The sequence below is a fragment of the Phyllostomus discolor genome, chromosome 3 (assembly GCF_004126475.2).
Source record: "Phyllostomus discolor isolate MPI-MPIP mPhyDis1 chromosome 3, mPhyDis1.pri.v3, whole genome shotgun sequence".
Taxonomy (NCBI): Eukaryota; Metazoa; Chordata; class Mammalia; order Chiroptera; family Phyllostomidae; genus Phyllostomus; species Phyllostomus discolor.
The window spans coordinates 80,857,370-80,882,173 of record NC_040905.2 but is presented as its reverse complement, the minus strand read 5'-3'; the positions used below and the strand labels follow the sequence as shown (position 1 = coordinate 80,882,173).

The 24,804-nt window shown below is 42.6% G+C and overlaps 1 protein-coding gene across 1 annotated transcript in view; it reads right to left on the bottom strand.

Annotated features, from left to right (window-relative positions):
• The window catches only part of TNFAIP8 (TNF alpha induced protein 8), a 115,469-nt gene extending 93,151 nt beyond the window's left edge, over positions 1-22,318 (bottom strand). Inside the window, exon 1 of the mRNA XM_028530416.2 lies at positions 22,188-22,318. Coding sequence (XP_028386217.1) covers position 22,188 — 1 coding nt within the window. The 5' untranslated portion in view covers positions 22,189-22,318. The remainder of the gene's footprint in view (positions 1-22,187) is intronic.
• Between the last annotated feature and the right edge of the window lie 2,486 nt (positions 22,319-24,804).

Genomic DNA, 24,804 nt, shown 5'->3' with positions numbered 1-24,804 from the left:
ATGCTCCCCAGTGACTCTCACTTCCTGGCGTTCACTCCCTTGTGCAGTCTTCTCAACCAGGGCAACCTAGGTAACCAGCGGGGTACTGTGGAAGTGCTGGTATGTGACTTCCAAGGCTTGCTCATAAAAGACATCTGAGGCATCCACTCTGTGCTCTTTAGGGTCAGTCACTCTATGGGAATATAACCTAGGGAGAAGCCTACATAGTGAGGAACTGAGGCCTCTGCTCAGAGTCAGCACCGACTTGCCAGCTATGTCAGTGAACCTGCGTGGAACTGGATCTTCAGGAAAAAGAAAGAAAGAAAGAAACAAACAAACAAACAAACAACAACAACAAAACAAAAAGGCCCAGAAAAACCTTCAGGTGTCTGCAGAGCTGGCTAACTCCCTGACTCTAATCTCATGAAAGAACCCAAGTTAGAATCACCCAGCTAAGCTACTCCCAAATTCCTGACCCACAGAAACTGTGTGTAATAGATGTTTATTCTTGTTTTCAGCTGCTAAATTTTAGGGCAATTTGTTCTGTGGCAATTGAATGAACACCCACCCAATCATTTGCCTCCTAACTTTTTCTTAGAACGAGATTAACATTTCCCAGAGGGCAGGGACCATCTTTGCCATTTTTCAATGCTCTGCATGCTTTAGTAAGACACTTATTAATCAATAGTTGATTGACTGAATGACAAAAGAAAATAAAAACTACATGACACTATTGGTGAAGTTGTGCCTTGGGCTGAGTTTATATACGTTCTGGTTGATTCCATCATTTTAAATTTGTTTTACTTTTTTATTTTTACCTCACAAGCTTGGTAGCAGTGTAAAAGAAGTAGCAGCTGGTAGTTTGGATTCTGATCCCAGCCCTGGCTTTTTAGGAACTACTGCCAGAAATACAAAGTGACCTGTCTCACTCCTGCCCCAGGACTTGCCTCCCACCCTCACATTCCTAACTTACCCAAGGCAAGAGCAACTTAACAGTGTCACAGGTGAGAACTAGATGACAGGGCAGAAGTCAGGGATGGACGGGAGGGAGTGACTGGCCGTAATAATAAGCAGCAAGGGTTTGCTGTCAGTCAACCATGTCGAAGCAGCCTAAACCTGACAGAATTCCTACTGCAGGCACTCTGACCCCTGTCCTAGGAACAGAAGGCATTTCATACATTTCCAAGTGACATTTCTTTTTAATCTTCCAATATTTAAGAGAATTACAGCCCAGTGCAGGTCCTCCTTGGAATTCAGGACTGTTACAGCTGTGGATAAATAAAGGGCATCATAAATTCCTAACGGGGCAGGTCGAGGTGGGTAGTCACTCCGCAGGCACATAACTTCTTTAGTAAAAGGCTTATTGTTGCCTTGAGCAAGCCCTGCCAATTGTTTCTGTGTATCTAGGTTAACACACCTTTGAAATAAGCCATAACTACCTTCAAGAGAGCACATGCTTTCTCCCACCTCCATGTAATCTTCTTTATGCATCTTCCATTTCAAATACATAGAAGAAGCTGCACAACTGTTATTCTCAGGAGCATTTGAGATCTTGCTCTTAGGCAGATGTCATCAGTTTTGCTCAAATACTCTTATTCTGTACAGGTTTGGACATTTCTTATGTTGACATGGTCTTAACAGAGTCCTTCCAATAATAGGTCTTCTTGGGACTCACAGTAGCTGGGTGACCAATAAGACTGAATACCTTTCTTTAAGCTATAGATGAAAACAGAACAAAACAGGAGCAATCTTTCATGGGTCCTTTTATAGACCAAATGGCAGATACCACACAAAGATGCAGTTACCCCTCTAGGAAACACAAAGAAATGTGATCATCATCCTATGCTAAATTATTAAGAGATTATACACAGTAAGTATAGTAGAATACGATGATTATAAAATATACTAATTCCTAATGCGTACCTTGGCCAGAAGGTAAATCTACCTTGAATCAACATTTGTATTAATGACTCAGACCGATGACAGAAGTAGCAAGATAATCAAGAACCTCTATATAAGAAAGCTACAAAACATGTTAGCAGACAGTTGGTTCTCATTGTGAAAAGGGGTGAATGTGACTTCAAGTGAACAAAGGGAGTAAAAATCTAGTAAGCTTAGCTGAGGGCCAAAGTAAGAAGAGTTCCAAGAGTAAGTATGTAGTGCTTCTCAGAATTCTGTGAAGTCTAGTTTTAAATGCCCTTCTCTGTCTCTGCAGACTATATCCAGAAACTTCAAAGAGATTCTGGTATTGAGCCTAATGGTTTCCATATGTTAAACACACCTCATTGCATTAGGCACCATTCAGATTAGTTTCTTCTGAAAAAGGAGACTAGGAATTGATTTTTCTGTATAAAATTATTTGATCCTATTAGTGTTGGAGACCTGGAATCATTAGTAAACAACTTGAGGCTAATTATACAAACCTGCTGATAAAAGAAAGCTGTCTTCCAGCTGCTCCCAACAAGACTTTGTAAATAAAGAACCATTGCTTGGGCAAACACTGTCTAACTGCTTAAAGATGTGTGTTTCATTCAAGAAAACACTTCCAAGTGGCTCACGATCTTAATCTCATTGATTGTGCTGCGAACTTCAATCAAGTTAATATTTTGTTAATATTTTGATCCAATACATTATGGTAATATCAGAATAAGATCTGGTCTTTTAAAAATGTACAATGCTATAAGTAAAAAAATTTTAAAAAGCCACAAATCTATAATGCTGAAATTCCCTCAGGCGACATCTTTGTTTTATAGTTCCCATTTCTTGCTCAAGAAAGGCAACATTCAACTGAATAATGTTAAGAAAAAAGTAGACTTCTGGCCAAGATGGAGGCATAGGTAGACATGCTTCACTTCTTTGCACAACCATAAAAATGATCACAACTAACCTCAACATAAAAAAAAAAAACAACCAGAAATGCAAGAAAATCCAATTGTATAGAAGTCTGACAACCAAGGAGTTAAAGAAGAAATATTCATCCAGATGGGCAGCAGAGGCAGAGATGAGGAGTGGGAGTAGAGAAGTCTCAGTGTGGCAGCAGCAGGGCGGCAACGAGGCCACGCAGCTGCACAACCAGAATAGGCAGTCCCACATTCACATGTGGCAGATAAAACTGGGAGGGTCATCTGAGGAATGAGCGATCCCAGCCCCAGGTCAGACAATGCAGCCCAGGATTCCAGCACTAGGAAAATAAAACCTTATAACTTCTGGCTGTAAAAACCAGTGGGGGTTAGGGTGTCGGAAGAAACAGCCAGTCTCTCAGAAGAGTCTGTTTAAGGGACCCCATGGTCCTAGGACATGCAAACCCACCCACTCTGGGAACCACCACCAGGGCAACAGCTAGAGAGGCGCCAGTCACATGTGGGAAGTGGGTGAAGTGACTGAAAATGGGACTAGTGCCGAACAAGCAGCATTTTTTCCTCTCCAACCTCTCTACCACATACAGTGCCACAAAGCAGGAAGCAGACCTGCCCTGCCATGATAAATACCTGAGGCTCTGCCTCTTATATTGTAACAGCTGTACCAAGACAGGGAGGCAAGCAATGTCTACCCAATACACAGAAACAAACACAGGGAAGTTGCCAAATTGAGGAGACAAAGAAATATGGCCCAAATGAAAGAGCAGATCAAAACTCCAGAAAAAGAACTAAGTGATGTGGAGATAGCCAACCTATCAGATGCAGAGTTCAAAACACTGGTGGTCACAACACTCAAAGATCTCATTGAATACAGCAAAAGCATGAGGGAAGAAATGAAGGTTATACTAAGTGAAATAAATATCCACAGGGAACCAACAGTGAAGGGAAGGAAGCTGGAATTCAAATCAATGATTTAGAACATAAGGAAGAAATAAACAGTCAACTAGTACAGAATGAAGAAACAAGAATTCCAAAAAACAAAGAGACAATAAAATTCTGGGACATCTCCAAAAGTGCCAACATCCAAATCATAAGAATACTAGAAGAAGAGGAAGAGCAAGAAATCAAAAACTTATTTAAACAAATAATGAAGGAGAACTTCCTAATTTGGTGGAGAAAATAGACATACAAGTCCAGGAAGCACAGAGAGTCCTAAACAAGTTGGACCCAAAGAAGACAACACCAAGTCAGATCATAATTAAAATGCCAAAGTTTAAAGATAAAGAATCTGAAAAGCAGCAAGAGAAAAGAGAGTTACCTACAAAGGAGTTCCCATAAGACTATCAGCTAATTTCTCAAAAGAAACCTTATAGGCAAGAAGGGACTGGCAAGCAGTATTCAAAGTCATGAAAAGAAGGGATCTACAACCAAGATTACTCTATCCAGCAAAGCTATCATTTAGAATGGGAGGACAGATAAAGTGCTTCCCAGACAAGGTATAGCTAAAGGAGTTAATCATCACCAAGCCCTTATTATATCAAATGTTAAAGGGACTTATTTAGGAAAAAGAAGATAAAACTATGAACAGTAAAATGAAAACACACTCAAAACTATCAACAACTGAATCTAAAAAACAAAAACAAACTAAGCAAATGACTAGAACAAGAGTAGAATCATAGATATAGAGATCATGTGGAGGGTTATCAGTGGAGAGGGGGAAAGAGAGAATGGGGGAAATAGTACAGGTAATAAGAAACATAATTGGTAGGTACAAAATAGACAGGGGGAGGTTAGGAATACTACAGGAGATGGAGAAGTCAGGGAACTTACATGCATGACTCATGGACATGAATTAAGGGAGGAGGTTGCTGGAGGAAGGGGAGTACCAGGCAGAGAGATTCAAAGGGGAAAAAATTAGAACAACTATAATAGCATAATCAATAAAATATACTTTAAAAAGAAAAAGCAGAATACTGCATTATGTATATACTATGGTCACAGCTATAATATATAACTATGGGTAAGGATGGAAAGTAATAAGAAATACAAAGCTGTTTTCTCACATATACCAATAACTTTATGTTTTTTTCTTTCTAAATTTCCTTTACTTCTGCTGTGATTATCTTAATAGTAGGTGTGGTTTGTTTGCTTTCATTAAATTATCAGGATAAGATCTTACTTCATCAGACAAGGACTTCTGAGCTGGTTACTCATGTAAAGGGTGGTGACTTGCCTGGGCCACCCTAGATAGATGCCATCATGTCACTTCCTCACAATTCTTTAAGGACAGCAGTGCCACAATTTCCAAGTTTCTTTCTCCTACAGGAAACTCTGCTTAATCTGTTACTAGCAGTGGATCTTTTTAAATTTCCTTTTTTTTTTTGTTTCAAACTAAAATGATCCTTTTAATGAAAGTACAAAAGATATTTGGGCAAATCACAAAAATAGAGTCATTCACTAATACGTATTTCTGAGAACATGGGTAAAGAGATGAGTTCTAGAGATGAACAAAACTTAGTTACTGCCCTTGGGAAGATACTGCAGTGGGGCCAGGAGTGCAGAGAGCTGCAAACTAAGGTAAAATGCCATAAATGATAGATTCCACATGAAGATAGGAGGGCAGAAGAAGCTATGCAAATTCTTAAGAGGAAGTGATTACTTTCAGATTTTTTTTCCTGGTAAAGAATAGAACCAGAAAAGGTTGCACGGAGGAGGCAACATCTAAACCAGATCCTGAAAAGATAGTCTAATTCTGTCTAGGAAAGAGAAATGATGGGCATTTTAGGATAGGGGGTTTATCCCTTAAAGACAAAATCAGGGAAGAGTAGGGTGTGATCTAGACCTATGCACAGGTTAGGAATGAGAACCAATGGAAACATGCGGAAGAGTAATGGGGATCTGACCTTGACTTGACCACGTAGAGAAGGGTGGGGCAAGTGAGCAAATATTATCTTTTGGGGCCTGGGCAAGGAGCCTTGCATTTGCTGTTGCATTTAATCCTGAGAACTTGTCTTACAAGTGAGAGGTAGATACAGTCTCTGAAAAGTGTGTCATTCATCCACACATCCCTGAGGTAGCATTGTGCCTGGTGCTCAGCGGGCCCTCAAAATACTGCCTGAATGCATGGGTGACAAACCAGCAGGCCCGCGCTCTGCTGCTGTGCCATACTGCTCTTTGTGTTGTTTGAGATAGACATTGGGAGCTAATGACACTTTGGGATTGGAGGGACACAGTAACTGGACAGCCGTGTGTTAAAAAGAGTATATAGTAAAGGCTGGAGGTGGAATGGGGGTGTTACCTAATGTTCAGAGCCTAAACTGTTACAGACAACATCTTGCTTTGCTTAGCATGCTTTGTCCATACAGACTTTTCTAAGGAAGTATTAAAATGCCTCAAAAACTCAACTGAAATTTAAATTCTCTCCCTTACCAAGTGTATTTTGATTATGAAATGTAACCACTCTAGTATAAAATGAAAAGTTAAACTTCCTTTCCCCTCTTCCAACCCACAGTTCCACTATTCATAGTATATTGCTCATGCTTCTAAAAAAATGCTTATGCACTCAAATGTATAATACGTTTTTAAACATAATGGGTCATTATTTTAGCGTTTTACTTAATCTCTCCAGGAGACCTTTCAATATCAGTGCACAGAGAGCCACCTTGTTCTAAAGCTGCATCATGTTTCACTTCAAGGAAGGGGCATGATGTATTTAAGCTGCTGATTCATATTTAAGTTGTTTTGTTTATTCTTAAAAACAACATTGCAATGAACTCTTTTTACTCCAACTTGAATTCGCCTGTACTCCTTTGTATCAGCCTCTTGGAGAGTCACAGATAGGCTCTCGTGTGTGAAACATAATTTAGCAAATTTCCTCGTGTTACTATAATTAACAATCACTTATCTAAGCAATGAAGAGGAACACAAAGATAATCTAAAAATAAATTTCTCACAGGCGTTTTATCTCATGTTATATCCTTGGAGCCTCCTGGAAAAACTCAGGGCCTGAGTCCTGGCTTCCCACCCTGAGCTGCTGGTACAGAATTCCTCATTCCACACCGGGGCAGACAACATGCATTCCAGAGGACCCCAGGCATTGCCACGCTTGCTCTACCTGTGGCTTCAGCCTCCCTAATTTCCATGCTTAAAATGACAACTAAATGTGCAGGTGATAACAATCAGAACCACAGAGTTTCAGAGCCAGAGGGATTAGAGATCTTCTAATCTATACTTTCCATTGCTTAGATCTGGCATGACCTAAAGGGTTGAATATCTCAGCAAGATCACACAGCCAGTCCCTCCACCTTTCCCCTGCCTATCCAGAGCTTTTCCGATTACACATAACCAAATAGCATCTGCATTTTTTCTTAATTATTTTAGAAAGACCACGTAAGAAAAATTTGTCTATAATATTCTCCTGAATAGGAGTAACAGTGCTTAAAAGACCACCTGAGAATATATGTAAAGACAGCATAGATAGTAAGAAATTAAAAAACCTTACTTTAACTTCTTTCTCCACCAAATTCACTACTAGAATGGCTAGCAAATTTCAAAATAAGTTTCGCCTGCCTTTTGCCCCTTGTTGAGATGTTAGCTAACACTGCTGACTTGTTATCAGTGAGACAGGGAGCTGTCAAGTTGTCTGCAGCTCTGACAATGGGACTTTTAAACCTGGGACTACTCCAGGCTGTGAGTCTGAGCCATACTTGCCTAAGTCCCCACTCCCTCTCCCATTCATGCTGCAGAGTCTAACTCAGGGATCTCAAAGAGCTCCTGAGAAGAGTCTGCTCAAGATCTAAACATCATAGAGTACATAGCTCCATCCTCCAAGTTCTGGGGTCCAGCTCTGCTACTGACCTAGGACAAACCCCTGCCAGCTGGCTAGGTGAACTCTATGTTTCCACATGAGGAAGTAAACCGTAATATGGTTAAGAACCAAGGTATGTGACTATTAGCTATGCTTCTGATCTTGTGGAAGCACACTCTCATGGTGTCAGTTTCCTCATCTTTGAAATGGGAATAATAATGGATAGAACCTAGGATTTGGCAATATACATAAACATCTAAGTGCAATGCCCATTCATTCCCCACTCCCTCAGCGCAAGTATTGGGAGCCCCGCCTTCCCAATTTGGGAGGGGCACCAGCGGTTTTTGCTAGAAACGAAACTACACCTTCTGTGAGGTTGCCCTCCCTCCTGCCCACTGGAACCTGATGAGGTGGGGGAGGGGCAGTTGGAATGCTAAGGCATAGCATCACAGAGAGGTGAGTGGAACGCATACACGTGAGGGTGCCCTCATGGGGCAACCTAGGAGCTAGTGGCCTGGAGAGGAAGCACATGCTCTTGAGGCTCCTGGAGGCCCCTTTGCCCCTCTATGGCCATACCACCCTGAACATGCTGGATCGCTGCTGCTCTGAGAAGGTAAGCAGGGTGGGACCTGGTTAGAAACTGCATGGGATACTGCCTGTGAATACTGGGTGCTGTACACTTTTGCCCCCCTCCCAGTTTTGCCACCCCCCCTCCCCTCACCCAAGTCAGTCCACTTGGACCTACTACCACGCTGCCCCCTAAGGCCCGGGTGCTCCCAGCATTTTCCTGTGGTGGAAACTACCTGGCCAGGAGTGTATTCTGTCCCAATTCCATTCCCGTTGGCACTGGGGAAAGAACACCCAGGGCCTTATGAAAGCATACCCAATGTGCTTCCAATATTGATGGAGCACAGGAAGTGCTCCATGAATATTGAGCCTCACTACCACAGCTGGCTCACACAGGAGCCAACGAGAGACAAAAGGCAAAAAGGCAAAAGGCAGCTGGGATAAGGAAAAGAAGAAAAAGTCTTCAGCATAACTTCTGTTGAATTAATAAAAGCAGAATAGAAAAGGGTTACATTTTTACATGAGTTCTTATTTGTGGAGAATCTTGGAGCGAAGAGGCATGCCCAGGACTATTTCAATGGAAAGTGGAAACGCTAGGTCTGGGGAAAAACGCACTTGGGTGGGACAGGCCAGTGATCTGCCTCCCATGGACTCAGCCACAGGCATGGAAAGTCTGACTCTACAGCCCTCATCTCAAGGGCACTGACCAGGAACAGAGCAGTGGGCCCATCAGATATTTCTCATGTCATGGTGGCTTTTCCCTATCACCAACTCTCTGTTACTTGCAAGATGTCCCTGGTGTGGTCAAGGCTATAAAGCGTCACTATTTCTTCTGCATTCCTGAAATAAGAGATCCCTTTAGCATTCAGTCAACTGGGGAAGAGCCGCCGTTCCATTATCTCTGGATTATCATACCATTGCTTTTGTAGGATTAATGTTTTTAAAAACTATGTATCATAACGTTGTTTTTGTTTTTTCCTTTCTTTTTTTTCTGCTAATTTCATGACACTGAGATGCTAAAGGGGATGGGAATGGAAGTCTGCAAGGCCCACAGACGAGGACCAAACAAGGAGAACCAGGGCCAGGGTGCTGCAGGACTAGCGCAAGCCAGCCACAAAGTCAGGCAGCCCAAGGTCTTGCCCATGTAACAAATGTGCCGAGAGACAGGAGAGCTTGTGTCGGGGTCACAATCCCCACTGTCTACAGGAGGCAGGCAGATAAATGACCGGGGTACTACAACAGCGAGCAGCAGGGGCTTGGGCCAAACTGGCATGTATGCATCACAGATTGGCATTTAAAATTGAAAAACAAAACACGGTGTGTATGTTAAACAAAATGTATTAGGGATCACATCTTAGCCTAGCCTCCCAGTCTGATATCCTGCCAGGGGTTCTAGTGGTTAAAAGTGAAAAGCAAAAAGGTCAGCCAAGAAAGGAAAGGACAGATGGTGCCCCAGCACAATCGGATGGGCAGGGACTGGGCCCCACATGCCAGGGGCCTGGGCCTTGAAACTCACAATGAGAGGTCATTTGCTTCCATGAGCCCTACCTAAAACCCACACCAGGGAAGTCACCAGGCATGGAAAGCATGGTGGCATTTGGTGCAGAGCCAGACACTCTGTGAGGAAGGGGTTCCTAGTGTGCGGGCCCTGGAAGCCCAGGAACATGACAACATTGTCTGACAGCCTGACACTCTGAGTACAGGAACAACCAGCAAGCAATGGGTGCAACACACACACCTCTGCGGAGTGGACAGCCTGCCTCAGCGAGCACAGCCGTGTCTGAATTAAAGTCACTGAATGGAGGAAAGGAACCAAAGGGGGAGGGTAGGTTCTGACAGGCTAAAACGGAAAAGAAAAAACCCACATCCTTTCACATCGTTCATTTCATAAACACATATATACTTAGTGCTAATGTTATATGCTTTACAAGGTACAGCTGAGGTTACAAAGGTGAAAAGCTTTAGGTACTGAGAGTAAATGGCTTATTTTGAATTAACAGGAGGGAGAGATTATTTGGCACCATGGTTGGCCAGGTCATAAACTTGGACCTGATAACATAATAGTTCACTAATCACTGTACTGGAATGTAGGTAGATAGCAAACTGAAGGAAATAGATAGATGCTCTCAAAAGTGCTAAAAGAGTAGGTCATAGGGAAAGAAAATTAGATTATCATAATCAGGCTTTTTGACAATATCTTGTCAGAAGAAAATGGAGTAACATTTAAGATTCGCAAGGAAAGAAAATGTGGGCAAAGGTTGTTATATCCAACAAAATTGACCTATAATAAAGCATCACAGACAAAGTGTTATCAGAATATTAGGGGATATTGTTCCCATGAGCCTTACCTAAGGAATCTACTGCAGAAAGAACTTCAATCGAAGTGGCTAAGAACACTGATATGAGAACTGGTAATAAGCAGTCATATGGAGCTACCTGTTGAAATAAGGAAACTGCTGTATGTTGAATACAGTCCAATCAAATAATTTATCTCTCCTGTGACTAAAAACTAGAACTCTAAGTGTAAAAGAAAGGAAATGTAAATGTCATATAGAAGAGGTTAAACAAACAAAAAAAACCCCTCAGTCTTGAACTTGGCTTGGAAATATCTATAAGAATGCACAATGTCTTATGTCTTTATATGTTGTACATAAATGCATGTATGTGTGTGTATGTATATTCCCAGCCCTAACCAGTGAAAAGGCCTAGAAACAATGACCATTCTGGTGTACAAACATCCCTAGTGTCTGGATAGACATCCAAAAATACTATTCTCATTAAAGGAAACCAGAGATTATTGAAGAAATGCTTGATTCCAGGTACAAGACGAGCCTAAGTCACCTTACCATACTAGACAGCAGAAAAGCTATAAAATATTATTTAGGTCATGTCAGAGGACTCAGGAGCTAATCAGAAGAGGCTCCCCCTGGTCAAAGATGGAACTATTTTAGTCTTAGTAAAAATTAAATTTCAATGGATTGAAACTCATCAAATATATTTAATTCCAAAGTAATATCAATTTATAAAAACCAAGTAGTCACTTTCTGAGAATAACAGACAACAAATCCTTGAAAACTGGACAAATTAAAGGAAAGAGTCAAGCATTCATCCTGTTTTTTGTGTGAACTGTACCATGGAGTAATCAAATAGCAGATTAAAGGGGAGTCTATCCTTATAAATTATTCCAGCTAATAAATAAAATAAAAATAGTCAAATTAGAATATCACCATTCTGTAATTCCTAATGAATTAACAGATCTAGACAATGAGGAACCACAGTTGCTAATGCCAAAACGGAGTGGAAAAACCAGACATCATGTGCCCCCCATGAAAGGATGGAACAGCACCTGTAATCTTGCCGAAGGGATTAAACCTGAGTCTGATTAAGCCTCTGGACCCAGATCAGGAAATAGAGGGCAAAGGATCAAGTTGAAGTGCACCATGAATGTGCCTCTTTCTTGGTATCAGGACTGTAGGAAACTCTACAGATCAAATAGCTAACGTCTGCCAATAGAAAAATCATATTTTTTATAAGGGGAGGATACTAAGGGAATCTGTAGATTAAAAGAGATTTAAAAGACAAATTTTTAAGAAATGAGTAAGACAACTACAGTGGGTCAGTCTGCTCACTTGGGTGATGAAATCATACAGAGATGTGAGGAACTGATTACTACAGAAGTCGGGATGGCACTCACTTTGGGAGAGACGTGGAGAGACATGTGGTTGGGAACCACTGGTGGTGCTTTCGGGGTCAGTGGCAAAGTTCTATTTCTTGGCCTGAGTGATTGTTATATGAGTGATTACCTTATAATAACTCACCAGAGTGGGCATTTGGTTTGTGTGGGTAGTTTGGGTGTTTGTGCTTTATTTTACAATAAAAAGGGTTTTTTTAAAGTGTTAAGGTCTAGGTGTCAGCACAGTAAAGCCCAAATGATGGAAAGACTGCAAGGTGTGGAAGAGCGAAAGGGGCCCAGCAGCATATCAGCTGGGAACTGGGGTCTTAGGAAAAACTTCTCAACAAACTTCTCATGTTTAAGGCAAATTATTTCACCTGTATTGTTTTAATTAAATTTGCATTATAATATCTTAAATTAATTTTTAAAGTTTATAACATGTGATGTGCTCCAAAGTGTCTCAAAGGCAATCTCAATTCAGAAATGCAGAACAACTTCTTGGATGCCTACTGGAATTGCAGGAGGCTGCTGGGTCCTCGGAGACATGACATTAGTCACTGAACTCAAAGTTGTAGCAAGCATTCAACATTCCAGACTCAGGCAGCGTCCGATGCCCAGAATTAGACATGGAATTTAACCCCCGTACTCCCCTACAGCTTCCCATGCAAATTATGAGTAACCGTAGTAAAAACAACAACAACAACAGGATTTCTGGTACAATCTGAAGATGGAAACAGGTTCATGAATGACAGGCCCTAAGGGCTGGGACACTCTGCATCTGGCAGAAGAGACTGGTGACTTGTTGAAGGTCACCAGGTAAGTGACCGTAAGCTGGGCACCCCCCTGTGGTTCATGTTTCTACTACTGAAAATAACAAAATCTGAAAAATATAATCTACTACAAGATATGAGGTAGACCCTGACTATTGGAGAGGTCACAGCCTTTGGGAATTCACACAAAATAACGGAGTTTGTAGCACTTTACTGAGGCTCAAACTCCACAGCAGTTCAGAGCATTGGAGGCAAGGCACCTGAGCTGCCAGGTGTGAGTCCCAGCTTGGCATCTGTGGCAGGTTATTTAACCTCCCAAACCACAGTCCCTTATCTGTACATGTGGATTAACAATAATACCTTTCTCATAAATCCCTTATGAAGATGAAATGTAATGTGTATGAAGCACTTGCTCATTATAAGAACTCAATCAGCATTTGTCACAATTACTGTCACTGAGGTTGTGAACATTTCCAGAAACATAAAGAACACCCTATTTAATGGACATCTTCCAGGTTTGGATGCAGGATGAAGACATCCAAAGTATGCAGTGATATTTTTATAAACCCTCAACATTAAAAAAATCACTGTTAGTAGTAATTAAGTATATGTAATATTCAACAGTTTCCACATCTTTGTTTTGGTTTTCTCCCAACTACCCACCATGTTAGATTAGTTAGATTTCATTCCAATAAACCTAGGATTATTACATCAGTAATAGTGATGGCCTCAGTTAGGTAGGGCACAGGAGCTGGGTCTAGAGAGTGCAAATGTTAATCTGCCCGATAATCACGCCTCTATCCCTTCTTCCTAATGGCAGAGCTGCTCCCACTGTGGAGGATCTGTCAGCACCCACTGTGCACTTGCACGGCTTCCCTTGCAGCTGTGACTCAGTTCTTGCCAATGAGGCCTGAGGGAGCTGCAGGAAAGATGTTATCCCCTGATGAAAAGAGATAGATGCCACAAGAGAACAGCTTTCTGTTGCCCTCTCTGTGTCCCACCCCTCTCCTACACGTCCATAGGCACTTCCTGCCCTTGGATGAGGCAGTGGGGAATGTAAGATAGCCATTGCTGAGGAAACCATTTTCTGCCTGTGAGGCAGAAAGTCTGTAGTAAAAATGCTAACATGCTAAGAATTGGAGAATAGGAAAATGAAAAGAACCTGGTCCCTGATGACATTGTCTGAGTCACTGATTCAACTTTGGATCAAATCAACCCCAGACTACCCTTCATGTAAGATAATTTAGTGTGTTTACTATTTAAACCACTGTTAGTTGTGTAGTCTCTTACCTGGAAGTCTAAACTGATATCTAAAGCATCCTAATTGTTTCGGGCTGAATACTGATCCTCCAGAGTTAATATGTTGAGGCCCCACCCCTCAGTTCCTTTATATGAGACCGTATGTAGAGATAGGGTCTTTAGAGAGGTGATTCCACTGAAATGAGGCCATTAGGATGGGCTCTAATGCAATCTGACTGGTGTCCCTATAAGAACAGATTTGGACACACAGACACCAGGGACACACATCCATACACACATAGAAGAAGCTGGGAGAGGGTCAAGACGGTAAAGTAGGTGGATGCTGTGGAACATCCAAATTACAACCAAACTGTAGGACAACCAACCCAGAGAACCATCTGAAGACTAACTGAACAGAAGTCCTACCACTAAGGATATAAGGGAGAAGCCATGTTGAGATTGAATTAAAAAAAAAAAGAGCTGAGAGAATTTGTTGCCAGCAGCTCTAAGCTATAAGAAATATTAAAGGAAGTTTTTTAGGCTGAAGGTCAAAAAATACCTGCTGGGCCTACCCTCAAGAATGAAGGGCCCCCAGTTTTGGTAACTAAGTGGATAAATATGAAAAACTTTTCCTCAAGTTTTAATTTCTTCAAAAAATAATTGTTTAAAGTTAAAGAAAATAAAAACCACGATTTCTGAACATGTATGTAGATGTAAACCATTGACAAAAAAAGAGTACTATTGGTAATACCCATTACAAAGGAGTTTGTCATTGAGATAATTCTGTCCCCTACCCCAAATTCATGTGTTGAAGCCATAACCCATAATGTGACTGGAGATGGGTCCTTCAAAGAGCTAAATAAAGTTAAATGAGGTCATAAGGGTGGGGCTCTAATCCAGTGTGATTGGTGTCCTTATTAAAAGAAACACCCAGAGCACACAGAGGAAAGACCACATGAGGAAACAAGAAGGTGGCTGTCTGCCAGCCATAGAGAGCAGCCTCAGGAGAAACTCAACCTGCCGATACCTTGATCTTGGCCTTCCAGCTTCCAGAACTGTAAGAAATAAATTTTCATTGTTTACGAGCCACCTAGTCTGTGATATTTTGTAAAGGCAGTCCCAACACACTATTACAGAGACATAGCATACTATTTATTGTCATGAATATACAAAAGGTAAGGCAACCACAAAGGGGAACAGAACTTACAAAAGGTTGATTCAGGAGTAAAATTAGGAGTGGATGTGCTTATAGGGAATCAGAATCCAGGTATGCATGAGGAAGACAGAAATGATTAATCCTCTGCCCCTGCCGCCTGTCTCCACAAGTTATCACCCAATCTCCTTCATCTGCCCCTTTTTCCGAGTTGTGAGGCTGGAAGGCCCATGATGCTCTGGATTCAGGCAGCAAACCTGGAGGAGGGATGGACAGACAAGAAGACTGAGGCAAGACTCAAATGACTCCAATTTCATACTTGTTAGTCCCTGGTCAAATATTTAAACTGAGAGGAAAAAATAGTGACTACTAAGATTAGTCCTATGTATGTGTCATCAGTAGCAGACTTTATTATTCATTATCTCTATATGAATGGAATTTATTAGAGTGATAACTTGAAAACTGACCAGAATTCAGAAATAGGGAAGACAATCTCAAGTACTAGTACAATTCAAATGTAAACACTAAAGCAGGGGGAGAAGGAGAAGGAAGGAAGAAGTTACGAAAAGAAAGGTTCAAAGAGAAAACAACCTGTTCTCCATTCTCCCATTGCCCATCATTATAAAATGAGAGGGTGGTCTGAGAACAGGATCGATTCTTGGAGGTGCCAGGACCTCCACACTGGGGGTTAGGCCTGGGGTAGGGAAAACAGGACACTTGGCAACTCAGGGTCTCGGGCCTGGGACTTCTCCTAACACGTGGGGCTCCTGAAAAAAAGGACAGCCATGCCAGGTCAGTGATCTACGCGAAATGTGAGACGTAGTCAAGTCAGCAGGCGTGCTCGATGGCGTCAGCATTGCCAGTGACTCCAGTTCCAGATCTTCAATTAGTGAATGCTGAGCAGATTTCCCAATGTCTCTGCTTCTCAGAACTGTTGACTGGGGTGTCATTTTTTGTTCTTGACCTAGTTGTTGGACACTATTTTTCAACCCAGTGAGGACCTACTTGAAAAACCACTTTATTATTTCTCAGAACGGGTGCATAGGTGTTTACTGCAGTCTTCTTTAAACTTGAAAGCTTTTAAAGCTACTCCATACTTTCAAGAGATTTTTCTTTCCACTGCCCCCCCCCCCCAAAAAAAAGGAAAAAGAAAAAAACCCACAAGATATCTACTGCCTGAATAATCTTTGTACAACAATACATGAAAACTAGTCTCCCAGGCTAGGGGTTTTCAATCGGTTGCATCAACCACTGAGGGAACCTTGTTAAAATACAGATTCCCAGGCACGGCCTTTGTGATGCTGCAGTAGGTATGGCCCAGGAATCTGTACCTTTTGTACCAAGATTCCCAGTTGATTTTGTCATATAGTCAAGTTGGGAGCTGTTTCCCCAGATGAGTGCTAAAATACAGCAGCACACTGGACAAGTTCCAAGTTTCATTTGTCCTATCACCTTTGTGGCTGACCAGACGACAATGTTCTCAAACCATGCCACCAGAGGCACACAGGGCAGGGATGCCCTGCTTCCTCGGCAGGCTCCCTGTTGACACACAGTCTGTCACCCTGGCAGTAACAGTAGTCATTCTTTCAGGCGCTATCATTCCAGGCCATAAAAAAGCAAAGGAGCAAAATGGCTAAATGTGCGCAACACAGGCCATCACTGGATGCTCGGGGAGGTGAGCTCATTTACCTCTCCCAAGTGTACACTCATGAGTCACTGGGGGCCTCTGCCTACACCAAGGAAGAATGAAGTTCAATCACTAAATCCAGACTGCTTTGCACTTCTAGGGTGGTGATAGTACTTAAGCAAACACCAGCCATTTCCCAGAAAACTACCTCATCTTTTTAAAGAGAAGAATGAAAAATAGCAGTTGTTTCCTGATAACAGAGCAGTAAAATCAGGCACTGGACTTATTTTTTAAAGGTCTGAATTATGAAAGTTTGTTTTGAACTTTGCAATCTGTTGCCAGCAGCGTGCTACAGTTTTTCTCAGAAGACTACTGTGGCATTTCAGCGGAATTCCCTTGTTGTACCAGCAAATGTGTGAGGGCCTGAGCCCCACCAGCTCAGACAGGGAAGGATGGAGGACAGTTAGGTCTCCACTAGCACACGCCACAATCTCTGCCTCCCTCACTTTGGCTGACAGTCATCAGAAACTCATTTTTTTAAAATAAATAAAATAACAGCTGAAAGTGGAGAAGGCTTGAACTAAATAAATTTGGTTTGAAGCAGTAAGAGCTAGGCTTTGAGAAAGTATTTGTTACTTTTTGGCTCCTTTCAAATATTCATGTGTAACATGTGCTCTGTAGAGTGCTGGGTCCTCAGAAAAGCTTGCCCCAGTGGGTAACCCCACAGATGTGCCCCTGCCCTCCACCTCCAGAACTCACACAATTTCCCCTGAGGACATGCTAGCCCGAGTCCCTTTGCAACACCAAGGGCAACTGAGACATCTTCCTGTCTGTCTTAAATAATATGGTTTCACTCATTACCGGTTTGAAAAAAGGGCCTCCAGCAGTGAAAGACCAAACCACTGCTCACAACTTAACTGTAATGGGTCATATACACAGGGAGGCTTACTGGTGTCGTGCTATTTTTCACCCTCAGACACCTAAAACCCGCATGCACTGCCTACTCTGGCTCATTTCTCTGTAGCTGGAGCAGCAGCAAGATTTCCCTATATAATCATGTGACTGCATCTGGGAATCACTGAAACTTCTATATTCACTCAATTCTCTGGCTCTTCTGGCATCGTTAGAAGGGAAAGAAGTTCATGCTAAAAGCACATAAAGTATAAGTTGCCGCTGTCCCTCTCTACACCACTATGGCTCAGTACAAACACCATCCTTTTGAAATGAGAAAGATTTGGCCAATTCAAAAAGCCTACCACTTGTTGGATGCCTTCTGCACATTGGACAACAGGAGAACATTCTGGTTTTATCCATGCAACAATCCTATGATGCAAATACTTCCCCAGTTTCTTGGGGGAGGGGCCGCGGGGTGGGGCGGCACAGGGAGGCAGGGAAACAGGCTCAGAGAGCTTAGGTAGATTGTCCAAAGTCACACAGCCAGTGGTGGCTGAGACACGAACAGCTAATTCCAGTAGTCATGTGAACCAACCATCTTTTTGGCTAAACTAAAAGTTGTCTTTATTCCCAATGTTTAAGACAACTACAACAAGTGGGATTTTGGACTTAATTCCCTTGTCTGTAAGTAAATAAATCTGGATTTGTTTGTAAGTCAGCGTGGAGTGCTTCAGCGGAGGCCCATTCCTAGCACCTCACCCTTTTATTCCTCTCGGTGGGGAAGATTGCTGTGTGCCTGGCCCTCAGCCACTGTGAGGGAAATAAAGTCATGTTGGTCTATAATTCTTCTTGTTCTATATTAAAAAGCACAACCCTAGGAAAACATATTTGTTAACATCCATCCAGCTTTGCAGCTGGTTCTGAACCATAAATACTTGCTTTTAGAGAAAAAGCAACTGCTCTTGAAAAGGATGGGTAGGTATTATCTGATTATTGTGGAACCTGTGACTTTTTAAAACAAGTTTCTCAGGTAACTTCTATACTTGACATAAAAGGCCAAGAAAACAAAAGCCTGTGGAATTAGGTTTAATGCAGTTATAACACAGGCTACTTGAAACAGACATCAGAAGAAAAGTGCTCATTTCAGTTTCTTAGGATTGTGAAAAAAAAAAAAAACTGAAACATGGTTCTTCTGCTGCCCTAAGGAAGTGCCTTTACTTTTTACCATGAAACATAGAATTCTGAACCCAGTTTTGCCACTATCAGTTTACCATCAGGGACCCATTGTTACAAACAAACATTTTTCTGCAAGTCACCAGTCCTCTCGGATCGCATGCCTTCCCGTGAACATGAGAGGGTTTTGCAGTGCCTTGCACACAGTAGTTCAGTCACCGTCTGCCGCATGAATGAATGGTGCGTGCTTCCGTAAGGTACACTGAGGGTACATACCTCCCATCTTGTATAATGGCAGACTTTATGGTCTAAGATTCACAGGCTAGATGGTTTCTAAGGTGCCTCTTACCTCTCACATTCTAGAATTATCTACGCTCTACTTCTAGGTCATTTCCTCCTCTTACTGCCAAAATGTAGACTGCAAACTAACCTCCACTGGATACTGTTTGACTTCATTTACATTTTGCAACAAAGTTCACTGCTATTTTTTCTCTCTCTCAATGAATCATTCATTTTCAGCTACTGGTACCACTGATGGACAAAAGTCTAGAAACAGCAGTCAGCTCAGACCCCAGGGCCAAAGTCATCAAAGCCAGAGAAGGAAGAGCTGAAATTGTTACTCACAAGGAAACATAAAATTTGGTGTGTTAAAAGCTCATTCGCAGTGTTTGTTGACTTCTTACTGTGTGCATTTGATATTAAACACAGGATGTGGGCAGTATAAGGAGGGGCAAGATGGTAAAAGAATCTGGCGTTGCACAGTGCCTTCCCTTAACTTCTGTGGCAGAGCTAATTCTCTCTGTGAATGCCAAATTGGGGTAAGGTGCCTACTTTTTATCCAGGTTGGCCCCTGTACATGAGCCCACTGCCCAAGTCAGTTCCTCTGGTACTGGGGTTGCAGGAATGCTCCCTGCCTCCTCCGAGAGCAAACAAGTGGTGCTTATTGTTATCACTGACCTTCCCCTGCCTTCTGGAGCCTACCTCACGTTCAGTTCCTCCAATGTGTATCAAACAAAAATGGAGAGTGCGTACATGACCCATTCTGCATGGAGCAGAAGGAAAGCTCAATTCTGATTAGTACAAAGGGCATTTCCAAGAAGGAAATGTATCACTTTTAAGGGGCTATCCCAAGCAAAAAAGTATTAATTGGATCAATTAACTGCAAGACCTCTGTAGTGCCCACCACTGTGGCAGACTCCACTTCAAGGATCAGCAATTTGAAGTTCTCCAAGCCAGAAACCACCTAGAAATCTGCTCCTCCCCCAACATGGCATTTCCTAATGAGTACTGTTTGGATGCAATTATTTCTCTCTACACACCCTTTCCTCCACTTTCAGCAGAAGGAAGAACTGCAGAGAACAGGCCTCATAAAATACTCTGTTCCTGGTCCTTTCGATGTGGGTGTTCACCCTCAGTTTCCGCCATCCTGTTGGGATACCAGAACAGCCTGTCCTCACAACACCTGACTACACTGATGAAGATTATAGCTAGCAATAAAGTCAGACACAGAAAATTAAGAGACACCAAAGATGAGATTTTCCAGCTCACACCACCCCCTTTCTAATTAAACTTAAACATCCAAGAACATCAGTACAATAGAAGTCTCCCTTTAAGAAAAAAATTTAAAAGCCAATTTGTGGAGGATCACTACACTTTTGGGGGAATCATCTTAAATTAATGCATTATTAATGATTCTTAAATGATCAGATAATCTAAATGAATATAATGGCTGATAAAACCTACCTCTGTATGCAAAAGCTTAATACAAAACATTCAAAATCTAAGATACTCATTTTACATGGAGGTAAGTGGTAGTCCACTTCCCTAACCTCTATTTATTCAAATTACAGGTAATCCTTAAAAGATGGGCAAGGGCTTGGGGAGCCAATTAATGTGTATGGACAGGGAACAGGTGCCCAAAAAACCTACAAAAAAGGTAACTGTGTTACCAGCTACAGTATTAAGAACAGCTTGCTGACTTAACTTCCCATGACAGATCTAATTAGAAGGTGGCAATAAATGTTTCCAGGTGTTTAATTAAGTGTGATAATTATTTCTTTCCTTAAAGAGATGGAGTCATATGTTTACATTTCAAACCATAATGTTTCCTTAGTTGAAACTCTGTGGAAACACTTTTGTGTAACAGGATTCAGACCAGGATAAAAATATCTGCTGCGATAAGTAAGCAGCACTTAAAGTAATTTAAGAACTCGAACTTTTATATGCCAATGCACAATGGCCACTTAAAGGTTACTCTGTTAGGGTTACTTCCTTTCGCCACAGAATTCTTGTTACCCTTACACTACAATGAATAAATAAATGCTATTTCCCTACCAGCATCCCTTAAAAGGATTCTTATCAAGAAAGTGGGGAGATTTTCTGGGTATCTCTGCTCTACAGAAAGACCACAGCAGGAAGAAACCGAGAGCTAGAAGAATTCAGAGACTATTAGAATCGGATGGGATCTCAGCAACCAGGGAATCATTTCATTAATGGATTCAAGTACACTATTGCTCTCAATTAAAGCTATTGATTTAACTTTTAAAAAATGTTAAAAGAGGCCCTACCTTGAGACAGTATTTAGCCCCCAATAAAAATAACTTTTGGAGGGATAGAATTATCAGTCTTAAGTAACTCAAGGATTTTGTTGTTTCAATACTGGGCACTCAACTAACTGTCTCCTTCCTTCCATGATTCCCTCAGAGAAGGAGCTCTTTCTATGTAGTCCTGTGTTGTAGGAAATCAGTTAGCTTTCAAGATATGGTGTCACTGAATCAATAAATATCCGTTAGGTGTCCAAGCGAGGTTGATCAGCCTGGTCTTGAAAGTGCCTACCAGCCACCCTGAGTCCGAGGGCTCTCATCAGGTGTTCTTGCATCAGGTGCTGAGAGCTCGAGTGGCATACTGTGCGCACACACAACTTTCTTCTTCAAATGGAAGTCTCCACCGGTTGATCTCAAGGCAAAACTCTAGTTCCTGCCAGTTTTACAATGCAGGGTTGGATTACAATCTCAGGCCAGCATCTCGCTCTGCAATCTGGGGCACCCTGATAACCTGGGCAGTCCCTTTCGACCGCACCGGGGCTGTTACCAGGAGGGCGTGACACATAGCGGGGGCCGCGTCCCCAGAAGGAAGGCAGGCAGGCAGGCACCGCGTGGGGGCTCGCGGCTGGGCGTGCAAGTTAAGGGGTCGGCCCGAGTCGGTAGGGGCTCCTAGCCGACCGTCGCTGCGACTCGTGAACAGGGTAAAACTCCGGGGAATTTCCAGGCTGTGAGTGCCTGCACATACACCTACACACGCTCGCTCACAAGTACCACACACACTCACTCACACTCACTCTCAAAACTCTCGGTGGGCGAAAAGCGCCCCCACTAGCCGACCGCAACCGAGCGGCCGGGAAAGACCCGCGAGGGTGCGTGCGGGACCCCGCGCCAGGGAAGCACTTACTCGGAAGAAGGGGCGCGGCGGCGCCGGGACAGAGGAGAGCTGGGCGGTCTGACGGCGCGGACGGAGTTCCCCAGTCGCTCGAACGCTCGCCGGCTCCCGAGGACCGATCTGCCGAGGCGCGGGACCCGGCGGGCGGGAGAATAGAAGTCAGGGGCCGGGGCGAGATGGGGAGGGAGAGGAGGAGCTAGAGGCGGGGCCTGGAGGAGGCCGGGGGCGGGGCTGGGGGGCGGAGCTTGGCGGCCGGGGCGGGGAACGGGGCGGAGCCTGCCTGAAGCGCCAGGACCGGCGAGAATCCCGAGGCGGCTGGATGCGCCCTGAAGACCAGACCCTGACTGCTGAACTAGATCCCTGGGCGCGAGGGGTCGGGACGGACTGGGGACATACGCAGGGAAGATGTTACCTTTCTGTCCTCTCAGTTTCTTCAGTTGTATAAATCAGATACGAACCTCCTAGTCTACTGAGACATTTTTCAAGCATTAAGAGAGGTTAAGGAAGAAGTGGAGTGGAGATTGGAATGAAGCAAAAAAATAAAAAAATAGAATACTAAATCCGAGTATTTTCTTCCTATAGGAGCTGAAGAATATTAATTTGACCCTTGGTTAGTGGAAAGGGTCAAATTAACCAAAGGATCTTAAACATGGGAGACACATCAAATGTTGTTCTAGAAAGGTTAATTTGAAAACAGAATGCCAGAGCCATGAAACTTACTTATGGAGTTATTAAAATATGTCAAGTTGGGACTGTTAACCATAAACAAAAATTGACTAGGTATTCTGTCACCAAAAAAGATTTAGAGTCATGTGCTGCTTAACAACAGGGATACAGCCTAAAAAACGCATAGTTAAGTGGTTTTGTCTATGTGGGAACATCATAGCCTGTACTTAGACAAACCTAGATGGTATAGCTTGCTACGTGCCTCACACACCTCATCTGCATGGTATAGCCTATTGCTCTGTGGATGGAAGGTGGGGTGGGTAATTTTTGCTCTACCCTTTTGGGTTGTTGGTTGACACATCCCTGTAATAAAAGACAGATTAACAGGGAGGAACAAAAATTGTTTAATAACATGTGTATGTCCTAGATACATGGAAGGAACCTAGGAAAACTGAGTAAACTTAAAATGGATGAAACCATTACCTTAACTACCATCTTCAGCTGAAGACAAAAGAATATGTTGGGAGTCGAGGAGTCAGTTATGGGATGTTACCAGAAAAAGGACAGCAAATGATGATAACACTGTAACCCTGTTGTCTTCTGCATCGATAAGACTGTCTAGACACAGGACGGTGCCCACTCTTCCTGGTACAGCCAGGGAGACACCCTTGCAAATGGGATTTGCCTTACATGAGTAAATGTCTTTTACAAAGTGTAACTTCTACTTGGTTTTCAGAGGTTCTTTCATGTCTGCTATTTCTTAAAATTAACCAGCCTGAAATAATCAATATGCCAAGGAGAAATATTTTGGGGTGATAAATTCTATTCCCCTAGAGCTTGTAGGGTACAAACCTATGCAGCATGTTACTGCACTGAATACTGTAGGCAGTTGGAACATGATGATACATATTTGTGTAATGAGTTGTGCTGTGAAGTCGCTAGGCACAGGAATTTTTCACCTTCATTGTAATCTTGGGGGACCACCGTCATATCTGTGGTGGGGTGTTGACTGAAATAGGACTGTGTAGTGCATGGCTGTCTTGGGGCAGGGGAGAAAGGACTGCAATCCTATGCATATGTGCAGACAAGGCAAGCCATGTGCAAACAGAAAAAGCAAGAAGCAGCAAGAAACTCTTTTACAGAGGGGAAAAAAGAAACTTAAAGGGAGGGGCTGTTAAAACCATAGTGCTCTGTTGTAAGCACAGAGGTCTTCCCATTGGGCTATCTGTACTGACACAGGGTGTGGCAGCATCTCTCATAGGCCCTCCTAATTGTTCTGTCTTGACTAAGCTCTCTGTCATAAATTTTGACAGGATACAGTGCTAGCCAAAATAACGACTCCTAGAAAGATGTCCACCGCCTAATCCTTGGAACCTAGAAATATGTTAACTTACAAGGCGAAAATGCCTTAGCAGATGTGGTTGAGATTAGAGACATTGAGATGGGGAGATTATCTTGGATTATTTGGGTGGATCTAATCTAATCATACCAGTCCCATAAAGTAGAAGAGCAGTAGGTCAGAGACATTGAAAGTATGAGAGGAACCCAACCTGGATCAGGAGCCAAGGAAGGTGGGTGGCCTCTAAAAGCTAGGCATGGGCCACAGCCAACAACAACAAAAAAATGGGTATCCCATTCTTACAACCGCACAGAACTAAATTCTGCCATTGAACAAGGAAATGGATCCTCTCATTAGATCCTCCAGAAAGGAACTCAGCTCTACTGACATTTGATTTTATCCTGGTGAGACCCACCTGAACTTCTGACTTACAGAACTGTAAAATAATAGGTTTGTGTTTTTTTAACCCTTCAAATGGTGGAGCAGTAATAGGGAAAGAATACAGATGCTGAGGGCCTAAACTAAGTAGGTAGAAAGATGAATTCAAGATTTAGACCCCAAAGATTAACAGGATATGGAATGTGTTGACCTTAACAAAAAACAGACAAACAAAAAAAAACAACT